The sequence below is a fragment of the Echiichthys vipera genome (genome assembly GCF_963691815.1).
Source record: "Echiichthys vipera genome assembly, chromosome: 3".
In the NCBI taxonomy this organism is placed as follows: domain Eukaryota; kingdom Metazoa; phylum Chordata; class Actinopteri; order Perciformes; family Trachinidae; genus Echiichthys; species Echiichthys vipera.
Genome location: NC_139828.1, coordinates 26,785,904 through 26,805,367, shown reverse-complemented (window position 1 = coordinate 26,805,367; position 19,464 = coordinate 26,785,904). Strand labels below are relative to the sequence as shown.

General features: G+C 41.1%; 2 protein-coding genes across 2 annotated transcripts in view; one reads left to right on the top strand and one right to left on the bottom strand.

Moving 5' to 3' along the window:
• The first annotated feature begins 1,414 nt into the window (after positions 1-1,414).
• Positions 1,415-10,824, top strand: atp1b1a (ATPase Na+/K+ transporting subunit beta 1a). Its single transcript, XM_083940687.1, has 6 exons — positions 1,415-1,647; positions 6,028-6,156; positions 7,584-7,739; positions 7,980-8,164; positions 9,303-9,386; positions 9,482-10,824. The coding sequence occupies exons 1-6, from the start codon at positions 1,554-1,556 to the stop codon at positions 9,737-9,739; spliced, it is 906 nt and encodes a 301-aa protein (XP_083796813.1). The 5' UTR covers positions 1,415-1,553; the 3' UTR covers positions 9,740-10,824.
• nme7 (NME/NM23 family member 7) overlaps positions 10,770-19,464 on the bottom strand; it is a 23,357-nt gene continuing 14,662 nt past the window's right edge. The window contains exons 10-12 of the mRNA XM_083940677.1: positions 18,998-19,099; positions 11,430-11,537; positions 10,770-10,909 (exon numbers count right to left, since the gene is read on the bottom strand). Coding sequence (XP_083796803.1) covers positions 10,877-10,909; positions 11,430-11,537; positions 18,998-19,099 — 243 coding nt within the window. The 3' untranslated portion in view covers positions 10,770-10,876. The remainder of the gene's footprint in view (positions 10,910-11,429; positions 11,538-18,997; positions 19,100-19,464) is intronic.

Sequence of the window (19,464 nt, the reverse complement as noted above, 5' to 3'; positions counted from 1 at the left end):
TAATATGATGAAGCTTGTTTCAAGGAACAGCAGGGCCTCAAATCCCTGTTGGCTAGTTTTCATCTTATGAATGCTATTGCTCTTCCTCAGCACTGTTTGTTTATGTTTTGCATTATATCACAATGTTCCAGACTGTTCCCCGTATTTAATATTAAATACAATTTCAGTTATTTCATTAGGTATATTTTAACTTCTTTGTGAGCATGTTTCTTTAAAAGCAAAAGTGCTCATTGCCAAAACTAGCTTTGAACAGTATGGCCATCATTTGTAGGTAGTTTAAAATCATGTATGTACTGCTACATTTCAAGTAGACCAGGGGAAATTGTAACACCTTTTGGTTTGTCGTCATTACTCAAAAACCTCTTGAACTATTTAGATATAATTTGTATTGGGGTAACTTGTATACAGTGTGTGTTCTACTTGTTAACAGTCATCAAAGTGAGAGTCGCAATATTGATTGAAACACGAGAAGTCAAATGTTACATTTATCTATCCCTTGATTGTAACAGCACACATAATACCTTCAAACAACTACCAACAACTGTACAGCCATGTCAAACGTTACCCTGCTGGCTAGATACAATGAAGCTAGGGTTGAACAAAGATATCAAATGTTAGACAACAGAATGGCCATCAAAACCAGACACGTTTCAATCCATAGATATTACAGGAGGAGACTGTATAAGAAAAATTCTAGTGTAGACGGGAAAAAAATACTTTTGGACCTCCAAAATGAGTCTTGGCAGAAAAACTTTGAAAAGTATTAGACACCAATGTGTCCTTTGGCAGGCAGAGAAGGACCACCGCAGAGCATGAGCACAGTGAATTTCATGCTCCTGCCTTGTATTTGATTAGTGCAATTTGAGATAGTACAATTGCTCCGGTCTCCCCTAGGCTACAGGGGCCATACAGGTGGCTCTGAATGGGGGGCAGCTGTTGAATTAAGCTAGACTACTTAATGGCACACCTGTGGGGGAGGCTAACTGGAGCTAAAACCAATTTATGTCTATTTTTGTAGGAAATAGTGTATCCACTTTTCATGGCATACTATATATACATTCATTACCAACAGCTGTATCCTATAATTAGTGGCAGTATAACTTATTATTTACTTTTTTCTCAGGTTAGAGTTGGAGATTTAAGCGAGGAGCCGCAGTGGTTACCATGGCACCGGTATCATTTAAAACGTTTGTGGCAGCCGTTGGACATGTTCTGTCTACCCCGCCGTCTCCTTCGTTAGTTTGTGATAGGTACGAGCCTGTAGCAGCCCCCCCTTCGCCTCCTCTTACGCAGAAAGCAGGGACGGTTGTGATTTGCTGGGTCCAGCCCTCCCTCTTCGCGGGGTAACTTATTACGGAGTTAGCAGGCGGAGCCGGTTTCCCTGAGAGATAAATTGTGTGTGGTATTATTGGAGGAGTCGGGTACGATACTGTCCTTTCGCGTTTCCTGTGGGGGACAGTGAACAGTCTGAGCTCAAACTACCTGAACCGAAGGGTTAAATCAAGTCAACCAAAAAAAAACAAAAAAACCAGGGGATATTACCGGGAGTGAATATGTCGGGAAACAAAGACAGCGACGGCGGATGGAAGACGTTTGTGTGGAACTCGGAGAAGAAGGAGTTTCTAGGACGAACAGGGATCAGTTGGTGTAAGTATTCAATACGGTCTTACTGAACTAACAGACGGCGGTACACTGTAAAATACACAGGGCTGGAGGTTAACACACGTTGGGCTGAGAGAGTGGAAACTGTTGGGCTCTTTCTCTCCGTTTCCTGCACAGACAGACAGACAGACAGACAGCACCTGTTAGATGTGACTGGCTGCGTCGTGACTTCGGTCTTCAATGGAGGCTGTGCACTACGTTAGAAGTTGGTCTGTCAAATCTGAGTAAACCCTCTGGGAAACTTAAAAAAGCACGTTTATACACGAGTTAGCCTTATAGACACGCTACAGGTCGATTGTAGTTTAAATTAAGCTTATTATATATACTGAAAATCAATTAACTCACGCTATAAATGAATTATTTGTCCCCGTATACACGTGTCGGCCACTTTGACTGTTAAGCTCAATGAGTTTCACAAGATTCAATTAAGACAATTGGTTTTATGGTTAATACATTGTAATAGGAAATGATTGTCAAAGGCGTAGCCCATACAGGGCCGTTCATTAATAAACGTCCTTTAGGAAAAGGTCATGTTGAAGGACAGTGTGTTGTGAGGTGGGCCAGGACTTTTCACTAGTCCAAATGGTGAAAGTTAGGTTGGCTTGTCGTGTGCCTCGCTGGTGCACTCTTGTATTTTACCCTCTCAATGAGAAGAGAATAGAAACAGAACATTTTATACCTCCGAGTAATAAGCTAAATAGCTTATCTCTGGCTCCTGTATACAGGCCCGGTTATGGGCCCCCCCTTTCACTCAAACCCAAGATTAATGGCTCCGGCTCCAACTAATCGTTTTACCCGTTTTCAATACTTTAAGACGGGGAATGCTCGCCTAATACGGTCAGCCGTGGCTGTCGATTTGATAGGATAACCACACGCCATTATAAGGAGCCCATTAAGCTCGCTAAACCGTTTTACACAGAAGTGGCATTTTCTCCCGAGTGAAACCGCCGGGTTCGGCCAGACACTGCTTGGTAACACGGCGCTGAACACATCACGACTCACATGTCTCAAGGGCCGCCCCTCTCGCTCCATCTCAGTTATTTTCCCCCCTGAAAAAAACGAGACATTGGTCGGCATATCTCCACCAGTTTAAAGCACCCATTCCTCAAAGCTTAATGAAAGCTCAAATAAACAGTTTTATTTCCGAGAAAGGCTAGTTCTCAGACGGAGAAAATCACAGTAATACTGCCGTAGTATCGCCGTGGTAACAGTAGTCAATGGCGAGTTCGTGGCCAACTTACAGGAGCTACTTTTAGGTGCAACATTTCGAGCCCTGCGCGTTGGAAGTGTCGTGATGTGACCACTGTAGTTGTTAGTATGCGCCCATTACTGACTGACTGCTGGTCTTTGTCGCGAGGGAGGGTGACGCACCAACTAAACGCGAGAGATGTTGCTCTAAAAGCAACAGGTAGCCATGTCTGTGCCCTTGAGTCGCTGAAATCACCGCGGTCTGCCGCTACAGCCCGTGGTAGAAATGTTCATCACTAATGGGTGTTTTTTCTCAAGCGAACTGTTTCCATTTCTGTTCTCAATGTGGGAAAGACACGAAAAAAGACGAGCTTCAGTGTCATACAGGTGGCTCACTTTTTTTCCTCCACCGGTGTTTTGTACATGTAAGTCAGCTGAATTAGTGAGGAAATGTACCGCAGAGACAGTGACGCGTCGACCAGGCTTCAACACCAAAAAGCGTCAGTAAAAGTGGAGAGACATCAGCGTGGTGTGAATGTGGGGACGGTTTCCTCACAACACGCTGCAGCAGCACGGTGGGGGAGGTGCTCTCCATTCAAACTCTGCCTGTCACCACCAGTAGGCCTAGTTTCTGAGCTATTTACATTTCTGTGCAACAGTGTTGATAACTGGCATTTCTGGCTACAAAATGGTACTGTGTGCTTCCTTCACCCACGCGCACTCACACAGTATTGGTGTCCTGTCTTTCCTATCAAGCTGAGCTAATTGGATTTAAATGCAATCTTGCAATCATGCCCACAGCTTTTAACCTGCTAAGAATTGTTACTGATACTAATTGAATAGTTGCAGAGACACAGAGGGTTGACGGAATACAACAACGGCTATAACTTTACACCATTCGACACACCTGTTTGCCTGCATTCATGCATCCATGAGTAAAAAAGTGTTTTGCAAAAAAATATCGCTCATATAACATGCTGATTGCAACCTTTTAATTATTTCCTAGATGGCCGATGCTTAAGGAATGACTCCACATAATTATGATCCTACACAACTCGTCAGCACGTGTCAGTGTATAGTTTCCCTCTCAACAGGTGCATCACCCAGCAAGCCTGCAGTTGTTGCAGACATGCTCATAGGGAAATAACTCGCCATTACATCGGTAGCAGGTGCTGTGACTACCAGTAGCCATATTGGAATACCAAATCAAGGCTGCCTGTCTCCAAAGTGTAGACGTTTTGCATTTATTCAGATGATGCTCTTGCTCGCTGGAGACACTGCTTACGTGTACTCTTCCCTTTTATATGGCAAAACTCACAGTATCAGAATAACAAAAGGCATAGAGAGGACAAGCCCAACTGAGTCTCCTGCAGACTTTTCAGTTGAGTCTGTAGCAGGAGATAAGGTTGTGTGTAGTGGAACCTGGCTTTTATCAACCCGCCCAACTGGTTTTGCAGTGGCTGATTTGGACACGCAGCTGGCAGCGAGGAGACATTTTGGGAAGGTGCCACAACATTGGCAAATACAAGTTGAGGAATGGAAAGATTGATCTTTGGTGGTTCAGTTTTCAGGAACCCAAAATCACAAACAATATGAGGCTAGGAGATGGCTGTTACCGTATGTCAGTGATTTATGTACCCTGAATAAGTTATTGTTCAATAGATTTCAAGGCCTCAGGTGTTCTCAATGGTGATGGTCTTCTTACAGAGACATTAAGGTCTATCTGTCAATTTAAAATATGTGTTATTCAATTTTAAAATTACGCTCAGAGGTGCATAGGAGATGAAATAGCTAAACGTATTACTGCAAAAGAGTATAGTGACATTATTTTTTGGCTGCAGTAGGAACAGACTAAACGGTAAGTTGGAGGTTACATTTGAGCTTGGGTTGGAAGATACAAATCACGAAGGAGGCCCTTTAATTGGTATTCGAGCACATGCTGTTCCTGGAGGTACTCTAATCTTTGAGATCACCACAAAACGTTTTGAGCCAGTCAGTACCACAGTGTTACATCTCAGAGTTGTAGTATAGATACAGTGTTGCATAGTTGGATACAAACAAGAACAATTGTGTTCATCTAAAAGTGATAGAAATGTAATTAGAGACATAAAACACACGGCCCTCTCAGAGTACACATTTAAGTGTTGATTTATCCCTTCCCTGCTAAACTTGACGGGAAGCTGGCAAACAAGAAATGCTAATTACCGGTTTCTGTCTACAACAACAGCATGAATGAAGCCAGAAAATGAAAAAGTGAAGCCTATTTGTTCAGATAAATGAGGACAGAGTCTTCATGCAGGAACCTGTTGCAAATGGTGACACTATGAGGGGGGGGGGGGGGGGGGGGATCGCTGTACAAGGTGGCCCGACAGGAATTACCAGTGACTCATCCTGTTGAACTGAAGCTGTGGCCCTCCTGCTGCTGAGTAAAAATTTAAATGAGGTTGTTGAGAAAACCCTACACGGAGTCACTATTGTTCTAAAATGGCTCCCATAAGGTAAAGACAAAGGTGTGGTGGTAGTTGGTCGAGGGTCTACTGAAGGCACTTCACAAGGTTGTTCTTTTCTCCTGGAGGGTTTGTCCAAAGGTCACCCTTTGAATACTAACACATAAATATTAACAGTTGTTTCAAGATGTGATAGAAACTTAAAGTTGCCTTTTGAGAAAATAAAGCTCTACTCGTTTTTTTTCAAAGTAAGGAATGGAACATACTTGCATACGTTTTTGTTATGTTTATCACTCATTGGATCTAAAAAAAAAAAAAAAGAAAAAGAATAAAGCTTGATATTTGGTCCATGATTTCCATTTCATGCTTTTTACATAATGTAGAGCTGTAACATTTAAAAAAGTTGATCATATTAAAGTCTGCTTCTTTTAATCGATTAATGGTTTGGTCTATGAAATGTAAAAAAATGATTGTCCAGATGTCATGGTTTTAAATGTCTTGTTTTTTGTCTGACAAAGCCCAAGTATCTTCTGTTTACAGTGGTATTAAACAGAGAAACAGCAAAATCTCACATTAAAGGAGATATAATCAGATAATGTTTGGAATTTGCCCTTCATAGATGACTGAAAATATTCTTAAAGAAATAGTTGCTGAATAATCAGTTAATCTACTTTTTCTTGCAGTTCTAATCCTTTTGCATCACCAATGAAATGTACTGTTTCCCTTACAGTTAAAATCCTGCTGTTCTACATCATATTTTACGGATGCCTGGCAGGAATTTTCATTGGGACCATTCAGGCATTGCTGCTGACGTTAAGTAGCAACAAACCCACCTATCAAGACAGAGTTGCCCCCCCAGGTAATTACATTCTTCGTCCTTTTATTTTTGCCCTTTTGAGTGATCGGCCGCAGTAATGGATGTGTCAGTCCAAGCTAAAGAAAGAGCAGTTTGGGGTTGGGCTCCGTCACACAGATCAGAAGTGTGTCTGGCCAAGTCTGATGCAGTTGCTGTCTGTGGTTCATGTACTTAAACATGACTGTTGGGGTGCGCCTTTAAGCCGCTACTCAATCAGGAGTCTTTCTGACCTTAGATAGGTTCAGCCATTTTGTCCTTCACTCCTCTCAGCCAGTCAATGTTTCCCCCCTCAGGCTACAGGGAACTGTTGTAGCTTACACCCATTGTGACTAAAACGATTCATGTGTGCTATGATTGTGTCACAACTGACATATACATGTGCGTTAGCCAGTATTGTAGTAGAGTTTGTAGTTTATTTTGTTAAAGAAAGAAAAAAAAAAAGGTTTAGCTTTGTCACAGCTTAGAGGCCTCTAAGCTTGTTTTTCCTGCAGAAAAATTCTAATCTTATGAGAACATCATACGCTGCTACAGTAATGCTACAAGTGTTTTGAAATTTCATGAAAGCTTGACAGGGCAGATTTTATGTGTCCAAACCTCGTCTTGTTGTGCCAGTACTTGTTTGCACAGCACATGCTCTAGCCATGGCTGTATTTTTAGCAGTCATTGTAAACCACTGGCTTCATGAACACGGGTTAGTTCGCCTGCCGTTTTGTTTGTCAGTCATCCATGACTGTTGACATTAAAGAAGTAGCCTGGAAGAGAAAGAAGTGTGGAGCCCTTTGAGCTGAAGTGAGTTTCCAGTAGTGGCATGATAAAGGAAGCAGGGAGTAGTTAGATTATTTTTTTTTTCAGAGCTCAAGCCCGCCTCTCACTCTAGGGCTAAAAGTTTCCATTGTGAGAGAGACACACGTGAGAGTGAATGGGTGGGGGCAGGGGACTGGTGAACTCTCATAAGCCTCCGCTGAAATAGAAATGACTAAATGTTACTTTTCTCTCTCTGCTGCTCAAATCACTTTAATCTCGCTCATAACTACGGCAACAAGTGAACAGATCCAGAGGCAAAGCTGGGAAAAGGCTCATTAATGTTTCCTTTCACTGCTCTCACCCATCTCACACTCTTCATGCCACGCCTCTCTGAGGCCTTGTGGACAAGGTCTGTGGAAAATTACTGCTATAAAGAGCTGACAGGGACCATCTGAGGAAATCCCCAAGACCCTACATTGTGTGTTGTCCTAAGATAATAGACCAGAGACTCTCTGGGTTCTACAAAGAATAGCTCACATGATATACGGTGTGTCTTCTGTCAGGAGTTCACAACCCAAAAAACTGTTTTATGTTGTTTTTCTCAAGTTGTTGCATTCACTTTCTTAGAATCAATATTCTCCCCCTTTTTGTTATTTTCTTATCAAAAACAATGTTGTGTTCTTCAGGTCTATCGCACACCCCACGCTCAGAAAAATCTGAAATAGCTTTCAATAAGACTGATGAGGCTTCATTCAAGAAGTACACCGCCGCCATGGATGCTTTCCTTAAGCTGTATGACGAAGATCGCCAGACTAATCAAATGAAGTTTGAAGACTGTGGAGGCAAGTATATACCACTCACACCGGGGTCGTTATACCGATCCGTGATTAGCGTGAAACAGTCATCAGGCAAGATTTGTGACTCATATTTATGTGTTCAGACCTACTATTTTTAAAATACACAACTAAATTATACTTCTAAAACCTTTTTTTTTTCTCCTAATTTCATGTAAATACAGGTGAAAAAGAGTGCATCTGGTTATGTTTACAGGTCTAATGTGTCTTTTGTTGTGCCGTTTGCAGCCACTCCTCAGTCATACATGGAGCGTGGAAGTCTGGAGAATGAGCCAGGACAGAGGAAAGCTTGCCGTTTCCAAAGGACTCTGCTCGGTAGCTGCTCAGGGGAGAGTGACCCCCATTACGGCTTCAAGGAAGGAAAGCCATGCATTATCGTCAAGCTCAACAGGATTGTCAACTTCAAACCAAGGGTAGGTTTACTGCATACTTCCAACAGGATACTTTTCATCTTTATAGCTGCACCCACATTGACAAAAGCCACAGGCTCAACATTAAATGAATGTTTTCAAGGAACAATAAAACAGTTATAAAACCAGCAAAAGTTGCAATGTGTTAGAAAAAGGGTTCGAGGGTAACATCCTTAACACAGACATTCTTTAAACATTCTTTAGACATTCTCTAAAAGCTAATGTTAATTAGCATCAAATGTCACCCACCAAGACACTAATGTGACATACAGTGAAGCAAAGAGTTAGCTGATGTTACTCAACAATCTGATGATAAATCTGTCAGGATGGCTGAAAGGTGACCCTTCTTTATTAGAGCGGTCATATTTTGAAGAATTCAAAACTCACTTTACAGAAATAAGCAGCACAGAGATGGCACTAGGGAAATCCAGCCTCATCCAGTATCAATAAATCAAGCATGGCTCAAAAACGTACAATAAGTTAAAAGTGCATATACATTTGGTCTTCATTACTTTTCATGCATTCAGCTACAGACTACGTTGGATGTGACTGACTTTTCAGTTTGGATGTCACGTGAATGCAGGAACCATTTCTTTAAAGGGAAAGCCACTGAGCTCAGACATCACCAAACGTTGATGTGTGTTTACAGGTGTTGGGGAGTAGTTCTGCATGTGAAAAAAGTTGCATGAAGTGTCTTCAGAGTGTGGCCTTTTTTTACACACTACAATCATCAATATCCCAAATTAGAACTTGTCATTGCCAAAACATTTTTAATATTTATTTTTGTTATTCTAAATGAACTCAAATCCCACCAAATTTCACCACGAGTCGTCCTGGTTCTGCTGCCGGCCACATTTTCTCTCTCCTTTTCTTCCTCCCCAACCGGTGCAGACAGATGTCCGTCCTCCACAGAGCTGGGTCTGTCTGACGTTCCTGTCTGTTATGTGGAAGGTTTTCGTTGCCACCGTACTCTACGGGGGAATTGTTGGGTCTATGTAAATCATAAATAAGTCATAGAGTGTGGTCGTTTACCTGGTCCGTTAAGTGTCCTGAGATAACTTTTGTTATGATTTGGCCCTGTAAATAAAATAGAATTGAACTGAATCTAAACCTAACATAACTACCTGCTCTCTTTCTTTAGACTCCTTCTAGCAATCAGTCACTTCCAGAGCCTCTGCAGGCCAAGTTACAGCCCAACCTGATCCCCATTTACTGCAAAAATAAGGTATGTTTGATTTGACAGCATCTGGCTACAAGGTTTTAGTATTAATGATGTATAAATGTTGGATATTAATTTAAATGCGACTGTTGTGTTTGCAGAGAGACCAGGATGAAGGCAAGATTGGAGAGATCAAGTACTTTGGCATGGGCGAAGGCTTTCCTCTCCAGTACTACCCGTACTATGGCAAACAGCTGCACCCCCAGTACCTGCAGCCTCTGGTGGCCATTCAGTTTACCAACCTCACTTTGGATCAGGAACTCCGCATTGAGTGCAAGGTTTATGGCGAAAACATCGCATACAGTGAGAAAGACCGCTATCAAGGACGTTTTGATGTTAAGTTTGTGATCACCTCGTGACCTCAGCCATGACGAGCACTCTCATTTTGAAACAAATAAAATGTAGAGAATAAAAGAGTTCAGATAAACACCACTAGTCTTTGAACATTCATACTATACAGGACCTACACTTAATCTGTGTGCTTTACACTAGCTTTTCTGTGTGTTTGTCGAGGGTTAGAATGTAAAATACAAGAGTAGCAATAGCAAATATTTATTCTACTGTACATGAAAATATTCCTTGAGCCATGGGATGTGTTCATCAATTACTGTAAAGCCGCAATTCCACTACTGACGTGTAGCGAGCTGTGTTTCTGTCCCCAAAGTGTTTCATCGCTCTAATGTGGTTTCTATATATTTTTGAAGTGTCCAGTGCTGTAGTCGAGTCCTGTTGTAATCTCTTTTGTCTTATGTCAGCTTTAGTGGTCCAAGGTGTGTGCGCGTGCGCTCGTGTCTGTGTGCAGGTGTTACTTTATGTGAGTGTGTGGAGTGTGTGTTAATGTGCTCTGACTAACTGAAATACTAGCATGGTACTCTAAACCTTTAAGGCCCATGTATGAGTAAATGACTGCGCTCCATGGAATCTTTTTTTGCGTGTTTCTTTATCCCAGGTTGTGGAAGAATACATTTGTACACCTTTTCTTTGTTGTTCACCTTAGCTGTAGGACATGGTTTGATGACATTTCTGTTTGATACTCTTACATCTGTTCATTCTTAATTCATAGTGTAGAGCTTTGTGGGTCCAGCCTAGAAGACTGTCACCTCCATGGAAACAGTGGCAACTCAGTGCTTTGAAATCTGTTTTGCTGGAGACATCACGTGACGTGATGCAACTTACTATTGAATGTTTTAGCCATTTTCATGGTGGAAGAATTTTATATTTATGCAGTTGTACATTTTTTTCAAAGTGTAATGTATGAATCCAATACCAAAGTCGCTGGTCAAAAAGTTAGAAAATATCAGAGGCAATGCAGTATCCCGTGTAATAAGATGTTTAGTTGGTGTGAAAATACTTAATTCAATGTTGAAGATCAAAACACTTGTCAGGAGTCTGCTCTTGTCACTTTATTTAATCTGCATAAGGCTGAAACAATAAAACGGAAAAATGAGACAACTGTGAAGTCTTTGAATATGTAGTTACATGTTTTCTTGTTGCATTCACCCTTCCAAAATCTTGAAGAAATACTGCACCTGTAAAAGGAATGTAAAAAAAAATGAATGACTGAATTAGAAGTGAACATCAAAGTAGCCGTAGTGACATTGCTATAGTTAGACTACACTCTATTCTGGCCACTATGTCCCAGTCTTGGGAAAACAGCAGCTCAGTCAGTCAGGCTAATGTTTAACAAGGAGGCATTTGTCCAGGCAACAGATCAGGAGTGAACAATGACGCTTGATGGGTCAGACCCACTCCCTGCTAAACAATGGTTGTGTTTCAAATTCCTCTGCCATTCTTGTTCTCAACACCAGTGCGAGCTAAGGTTGCCCCAGCCCACAGAGCGGAGTCATGAGACTCGACTAAAGTCACGGCTTCACAAAAGTCGGGGGTTTTGTTCTCGGCTAAATGCAAGGAAGTCATTTATGCACGGACTGAAAGACAATGAGGAAACCTATTGGTAGGATCAGAGGAATTACACAGATGAAATACTGTGGGTGTATTCTACAGTACATGGAGGGTACAATGTGTGAGTGTCACAGACATACTACCCACCTCCAGAACACCGTCTTCAGGGAGGTCTGTACAGTGGACTGCGTTTTTCACTTTGTCTTTGCCATAAAGAGCACGCAGTGTGTTTGGACGGAGATGCCGGGAAATTTCCTGTTGAATGAAAACATCTCGACTGATTCTTTAGTTCATAAAACACAGACAAATAGTCTTATTAGCGTTTAACTCACTATCATAAACATGGAACTAAAACCAATGATGGTTTTCATCAGTGGATGAAAACAGTGGAGTTTCAAAACTGAACATCCTGTACTGTTGCGTGTCACTGAGACACACTGATTACTCAGCAAGAGACATGTGATGCTGTAGAGGAAGTGACAAAACACGGACACAAATCTTTTTTACATCCTGAACGGGATAGATTACTATTGCTTCCTATTTACATTTCAGGATTTAAAAAAATGTCAAATGCGGCACAATCCCAGTCTTGTGTTATAATTCTGCAACAGGTACCGATACTTTTCTGTCATTTCTACTAGGCTTACTACAAGATTTCCTTGTTTTCATACATTTACCATACTACCACACTTCCTATTATGCTCTAAAACAAATCAAATACAATCTTTTTACCTTTCAATATCCCCCCCATTACTGTAACAAATATATTATGGAGACACTTAGTTCTCCTTTTCAAATGCAGTAGCTTTATCTTGAGAGTCGGTCTATTTCCTTTCAACATCAGACACTCCCAAGGTCAAATCAGGGCTACGTTGCCCTTTGCTACTCCTTGTGCCTCCAGGAAATGTTACCCTCCCACAGGGTCCACCATCAGGGGAGGGAGAATATGTGAATAATTAATTCACCAAGTCGATTATTAACTCTAAAGGAAAGCAAACAGCATACAACATATAGTGCTTATGCAAATAATGTGATGTTGTATGCTCTGACACAGATGTTTGATTTTGTTAGAGGAGTGGGCAACATCAAAGCAAAGCCAAACTGATCCAAGCCAACCCCTGTAACAGAACCTCTTTCTTTTTTATCAGAGAATCGGTTGAACAAGTTACAAATACATTGGCATAACAGAGCTTTGTTTTGTCTTAGATCTTGTCAAAGAAGAGTCTGCGTCTTAAAACATTTCCTATGACAAGTTCTTTATCCACCGGTGGTTTATGAGAGTGCAGACAAAAGGCAGGAACAAGTTTCAATGTCATAAATCAACCTAAACATAAACGTTGCCTGGTTCTAGTCATTGGTTGTAGTACACGGCATTCAAATGAAAACAGAAATGTTGCCGGGTTCAAGGATAAGGGGAACTGTGGTCCACCGGAGAACTGTTCAACTGAGTTCTATTTTAGGCCTCTTCCAAAGAGTGTAGCATTTTGAAGTTACACTTCTGCTTTGGATGATTTATGTTTTTTTCCAAAAAGGCAGGGAGAAAAATGACAAAGAGTTAGACAAGCAGGGGACACATCCCACTTGATATATAGAGAATGTGCATTAGTAGAAGAAGAAACCATGTTGAGGCTCCGCTGCGATGAAATAAAGACGGCAAAAGCTGCTCTAATAGAAACAGTCACAAGGCTGGATTCTAGTCTGTCAACCACGACAGAGCAGATACAATAGAATAATTTGGAGAAATTAAGTCATAATAGAACAGGTTGCTTTGAGTCATATTATTAGTTCTTTATGTTGCCATATCTTTTTGAAACTGTCATCTGTGTTTTCCATGAATAAATGAATAAATTGGTGCTTTTGAAACATGAAACTTTATGTGATGAAGAAGTGCAGTAATCTGTATGTGATGTATATAAATGTGTTATCCATCACAGTGTTACGGTGCTGTAAAAGCTTGAACATGTACCCTACGTGAAAAGTGCTTTAATTTGACTTTGGAAAAGGTCTAGGAACCCTGTAAACAATGATGCCACATATAAGGAGGCAATAATAATAATAATAATAATAATAAGGCAAACACCACAGTGTCTATGAGGTGATGACTAAATGGGCATCCACTTGACCTCATTAGGAGTAACTGGCCAAGCACTTTTGGCCATGGCTCTAGGGACGGCAATTCTGCTCTGTTGGTCCGTCCACTGAAATGTCTCAACAACAACTAGCTAGTGTGCCATGAACCTTGGACATTCATTGTCCTCAGCACCAACAGCCATGAGGTCAAAATGTTAATCAGTCCACAATTTACGTCCAAATAACTTGCCTCAGCGGTACTTTGTGTTAAGGGCAAATGTCGGCACGCTTAAATGCTAAAGTAAGGTGGTGATCATATTTAATATCATATAATATCATACATGCTCAGCAACAGCGTGTTAGTACTGTCACTGTGAGCATGTAAGCATGCTGATGTCAGCATTTGGCTTAAAGCACCGCCTTGTCTAACGCTGCATTCTATTTACCTTGGGAGGCGGAGGTTGGAAGTGGGAATGACATCACATTTGATTTGACCTCCTTTCACTTACAAGTAGGAAAATCCTTATAAATAACGTGGTGGGGGAACTCTAGCCAAGGGCAGCACGTTCTCCCCGTGTCTGCATGGGTTCTCTCCGGGTGTTAGGTCAATTGATGACTCTAAATTGTCCGTAGGTGTGAATGTGAGTGTGAATGGTTGTCTGTCTCTGTCTCTTTGTGCCCTGTGATAGACTGGAGTCCTGTCCAGGGTGTACCCCGCCTCGCGCCCGATGTCAGCCCCCCGCAACCCCGATAGGGACAAGCGGTTGAAGATGGATGGATGGATGGATGGGAACTCTAGCCAGGATAGCCATTGTTAGCGATACTAGTTGACAACAATTAATTTTGCGCCTACAAACACCATAGCAACAAGTCCACAGATAGGATGGACAATAATGTGTGTATGACTGGGTTCCCAGGGATATCTGACAGGGAACTGAGAGGTGAGGTGCCATGTTTTTAAACTGGTTGGCCCAACAGTGGTCAAACAATTCTGCATTCCAAACGTCATGTGACACATTTTGTCATTGTAGTCCAGCGATGTTGCTTGGCCAATTCAATTAACACTACAGGAAGAGTTCACAAAAATGGCTTGGGGAAAACAAAAAAACATTTATCATTGTTATTAACTGTAACAGTGATGCCATCATCTGGCTAATTGGAATAATAGTAAGCATCAGTTAGACTGTACCAGTCAGAAACAATAGCAGGCCTCTTGATATGGCGGCTCACTTTTGGAATAATCATTGTTATGATATGTGTCTGTGTGTCTCAGGAAACTAGATACCGCAGCCTGTGCATACAGCAATTATCTGCAAACTTGCCCTGGCCCAGCAGTAGCTGTGTCACATGACACATGAGACTAAAGCCAATGATGGTAAAGGGGAAGTTGGGTGGGGGTTTACTTAGTGATAAAAGAATTCTTTGCAAAGTACTCCTCTCTGTAATTGCATTAGTTACCCATGACTGACCTACTGTCACCGTTTAATTTGATTTTAATGAGTCCCATAGTGTCCTAGACTGATGTTCACATAATGACGGCTGGCTTTTTTGGAGAGTAATGGCAGGGGCAGAGTGACCTGGTGGTTACATGACAGTCCAGAAATCCATAGTTTCACGTCTGATCATTCATGGACCGCTGAGTCTACGCACTGTTTACGGCTACCAGTGGGGTTTTGGCAGTTAAAAACGTCACTATGTTATTGGAAGATTTGCCTAACCTTGCTCTAATCACCACAGCTGGAGCAAGCTATGAGTGTATTGAGAGGGGACTCCTGTTAAGTGAATACCCTTCTTACTAACAGTTAGAACTTTTAACAAAATAATGAACCCACAACTAACTCTCTCTTAGAGGCAAAAACCATGGCACACAACAATTTGTGACACATGAACAATTTGTAACACTAATAATTGTACTTTACACTGCCAAGTGGCCTGTTTTTATATTCTATGTAGTCAGATCTGTGTAGCACAGATAAACCTATAATGACCCAGTCATAATATAATCATTTACTGTGAAACTGCCAGAATCTTAAAACAATACAGTTATACTTATTTTTGGTCATACCGCCCTAGTGGGAGTGACTTTTAGTCTCATGGCTATTTATCAAACAAGCAAATAAACAGAAATTAGGCTTATTCATTCATTCATCTTCAATCGCTTGTCCCTAAATAGGCTTGTATAAAAAGGCTTATATAAAATACAATTACCAGAGTAACACATGTGTCTTGCCATCAGAAATGTAAAGATTTAAATCAATTCAACTTTGTGTATATTGTTATTAATGACTCAAGAGGTTGTCAGTTTTTTTTAGCCAAGGGCCCCTTACAAGATAAAGAATATACCCCCCTGTTTTGTGTCCCTGGGAATAATCTCACATAGCTGTTATTTAACACTTCTATAGTCTTAATTATGTGGAAGAACAACACAAGAGGAATGTATAAGAAATATGTCAGACATTTATTAAACATGCAGATTCTGAACAGAAAAAATGAGAAATGTCATGATAATTGAAATGAATGAATCTGAAGACTTTTCACCCCCCCCCCACACACACACTTTGAGAATCACTGTCTTAAACACTAGAACTGCTTATAGTCATATGAGATATAAATATAAATATCTCCGGCAACAGGCAAAATTAAAGCGCTGTGGAAACTAATTTCACTGAAGTTTCAGAGTTTGAAAGGAGCAATACTAATATCTAGTCACAGGTTTAATAAACAAAGAAAAAGAAAATCAAGCTACATTTCTACTCTAGTCAGATGGATCTTTTGGGTGTTCGCTAAATTAAGCACAATTGCCACCGACGGCCAACAGCTGATGTCTTTTCCCACAAAAGCAAATAGGTCAAAAATAAATGAGAAAAAGTCCTATTTTTAAACAACATGGTGCCCTGATAGTATCTTAGCCTTGTGTAACAGGAAGTTCAGGCCTATTTGACCATTTCTTACACTCATCGTCCACTGTAAGACAAAGTGAGCCAACGCAGCACTTTGTGACCACCATGCTATGCTAATGTGGAGGGGGGGGGGGGGGGGGGGTTTGATGATTTAAAGGGGTCGTAATAAAACACTATGGTAGAGGGTAGAGAGTACAGTCTGGGTTAGGGAGGGGTTAGGGAGGGCTTACAGAGGACCGTTGTGTCTGTCCACTCTGATATCAGGACACATCACAAGACAGAGCGCAATCTCATGACTAAGTCGGTGCAATGCGAGGCAGCTAAGGGTGTGGAGGTGTGAATACACGAGGATCCCTTATGGCAAGATATACAACGCTTATTTAAGAAGGTGTCACATATTTCGATGTTTCTTCTCTTTTCTGTTCTCTTCTGATAAAGTGTAAGGTTACTTAATTTAGCCTTTCAGCTGTACAGTCATGTGTTGTTTATAGATTAGTCTTAAGTCAACTGGAACTAATCAATAGCTTCTTCTTACCACAAACAACTGACCCTTCACTATTAAATAAACATTCTGACCTCTTCAAACAGTCTGTATGTACAACCTGTCAGGTTTGATAATGAAGTCTGGAATGTGTTCACACACTGCATTTGACAAGAAACTGTGCTGTACTTTGATACTTAGGAACAATGTGAGATGGACACATATGTGCCCTGTTGGTAACCTCTAACATGCTGATCTAATCTAAAACAGCTCTTCTCTGAGACCTCAGTGCTGCTGCAACTTTTCGTTTATCTTGTGTATCAAATGACTGAACCCTTAAGAGTAGGAGTGCTAATGTTGAGGTTATTTGTCAGATAGTACTGAGGTGAGTCTGAGGTCATGGAGTTATGAAACTGCTTGGACTCCCAGTTAGTCATTGGAGGTTACAGGGGCTTTAGTATTGAAAGAAGAAGTTGAGGGAGAGAAACTCTGGCAGCAGCCTAAATAATATCAAATATAGGGAGAAATGTGACAGCAAATACTGTAGAAATTGCTCCTTATATACACTGATGCCACTTTTCACTTTTCAATATGATGACCCAAACTGTCTAGCAATTACATTTATTAAAATAAAGTGCAACTGATCACATCACAACAATCACATTTGTGCACACAGGGTCTTCCATTGTTGCTTGTAACAACCCGACTGGAGGCAGATCTGAGGGCTGTAACTAATAAAATAATGAAGGGTGGATGCTTAATTATTTTGGCATCACGGAGCTTTGCTTTAGTGTCACGTGACCTGGAAATCATTAGACAATTAACTAAGCCTTTTCCTGCTCTGTGAAATTTTGACCGTAGCCTGGAGGACTGATGGTTAAAGACAGAATGCATAACTGGGAATGAAACAGATTACATTTTAAAACAAATGACAAGACATAAAAAGTGGAATTATTTTTTAGTAAGATGGACGGCTGAGTATTGAACAACTGCTGAACTTGTAAGGGAATTGTGAAGGTGTGTAGTCCCTCATTTTTATGGTGGCAGAACGTCTTATCATTAGATTTCACATCACGCACTAGCACAGCCCTGCAGCACTGGTCCCACAGTCCCCACAAACACACAAACGCATGCACATGTCCACACACACACGGACCAACTCTTCTATCTAGTCAAGTAAGTTACACAATCTTTACAATGTACACTGAGCAAGGGCTAAAACAACATTCTCCAAATTATCGCAAGTTTATTTTGCCTGATACTTTTCATGTGATCAGCTTTAGCTTGAAACTAACTATTGCGCTCAGTTTATACTAAAAACGTTTGGGCTCCTCAGCTACCTGGCTTCCAGTTGCCAGGCTTAATAACTTCTCAGCAGATGCATCCCAGACTGAGCTAGTAAAAACTAAACTCTGAAGAGGCAAGATACAAGACAGAGAGAGTGCCAGTTCCACATTACTGACTGCTCTTACTCAACTTTCACCAATGTCTTCAAATGGCGAGGAAGGACAATAACACCTCTGTTGCTTTTTTCAGGCTAAACGACCAAACTCACACAGCAACATAAATGGCTTTATTGCTTAAGTCTATGAAACATTACCTCTGAGGCTAGACCCAATATAGAAACAACTCTCAGTATAACACCATGCAACATGAGAACACTTAAGGTAGGATTAATTACAAGGCCGTTGTATTAGACCGCATTTGATTTACCTAGGTGGACCAAATAAACTGGCAACTGTGAGTGTATTGACTCTTTTCCACATGAACTGCAAACCTAGACATAACCTAGAGAAGCTGTTTGTGAGCAAATGTCTGCATCAGTTGGACCGGAAATTAAACAGACTTTACCCTGCCAGCTAAAAAGAACAAAAGTCTGTGTTGGGCTCAACAGGACAGATTGAGCCCAAAGTGTGAGAATTCACAACAAACGAGTGTGTTGATGACTTTTCTATCATGTAGCTTAGGTAAAACTGAAATAAAAAGAACATCAGAGGGTGACAATGTCTGGACCTGATTGTCCTGACATTCTCTGGAGTTCATTTGAGATAACGGCTTATATCACATTCGACAACAACAAAAACAACAACAACAACAACAACAACTTGTATAACTTGATTCAGAAAAAGGATGATGGTGCTATATTGAGTTTCACCACATTTAACCAGTTGTTTTCTATTGGTTACATTTTTCTGAAAGAGCTGTCTTCTAGTACATAATATAATGAGACACTAGCAAATGATATTGAATGTTGTTTGACTCACTGGATCGGCGGGCCCACAGAATTCCCTGAAGGACTGTGGTGTGTCGGTGCCATGGATCTCTAAGACCATACAGGGTCCAGAGCAAAGCTCGGTTACCATACTCTGCAGGGAGAGAGAAAGTAAAAATGATACTGATATAGACAACAACTAGAATTTTGGTAATTAACACAATCGGTGAGATTTTGTCACTCTTCAAGTCTTTACAAAATATTGGCCCGTGTTTGTGCTTATTATGAAAAGTAACTAAGGATCATCTTAAGCCTGTGAATGTTCTCATGTGTCCAGGTCATCGTTAGCCCCAAAGAATATCAAGTCAAAAGCAACTGGACTTGGTTATTTGTCTTGGATGACGTTTCACCTCTCATCCAAGAGGCTTCATCAGTTCATTTACACATCTGACCAGGCTGCGACTGGTCCAAACATCTGGTGTGGAGATCCAGTTATTTAACCCTTTTTTGAGGGCGCAC

Coding starts and splice junctions, on each gene's coding strand:
- atp1b1a (XM_083940687.1), top strand. CDS start 1,554: ATGTCGGGAAACAAAGACAGCGACGGCGGATGGAAGACGTTTGTGTGG. Junction 6,157..7,583: donor AGACAGAGTTGCCCCCCCAG/GTAATTACATTC, acceptor TGTGTTCTTCAG/GTCTATCGCACACCCCACGC. Junction 8,165..9,302: donor TTGTCAACTTCAAACCAAGG/GTAGGTTTACTG, acceptor CTCTTTCTTTAG/ACTCCTTCTAGCAATCAGTC.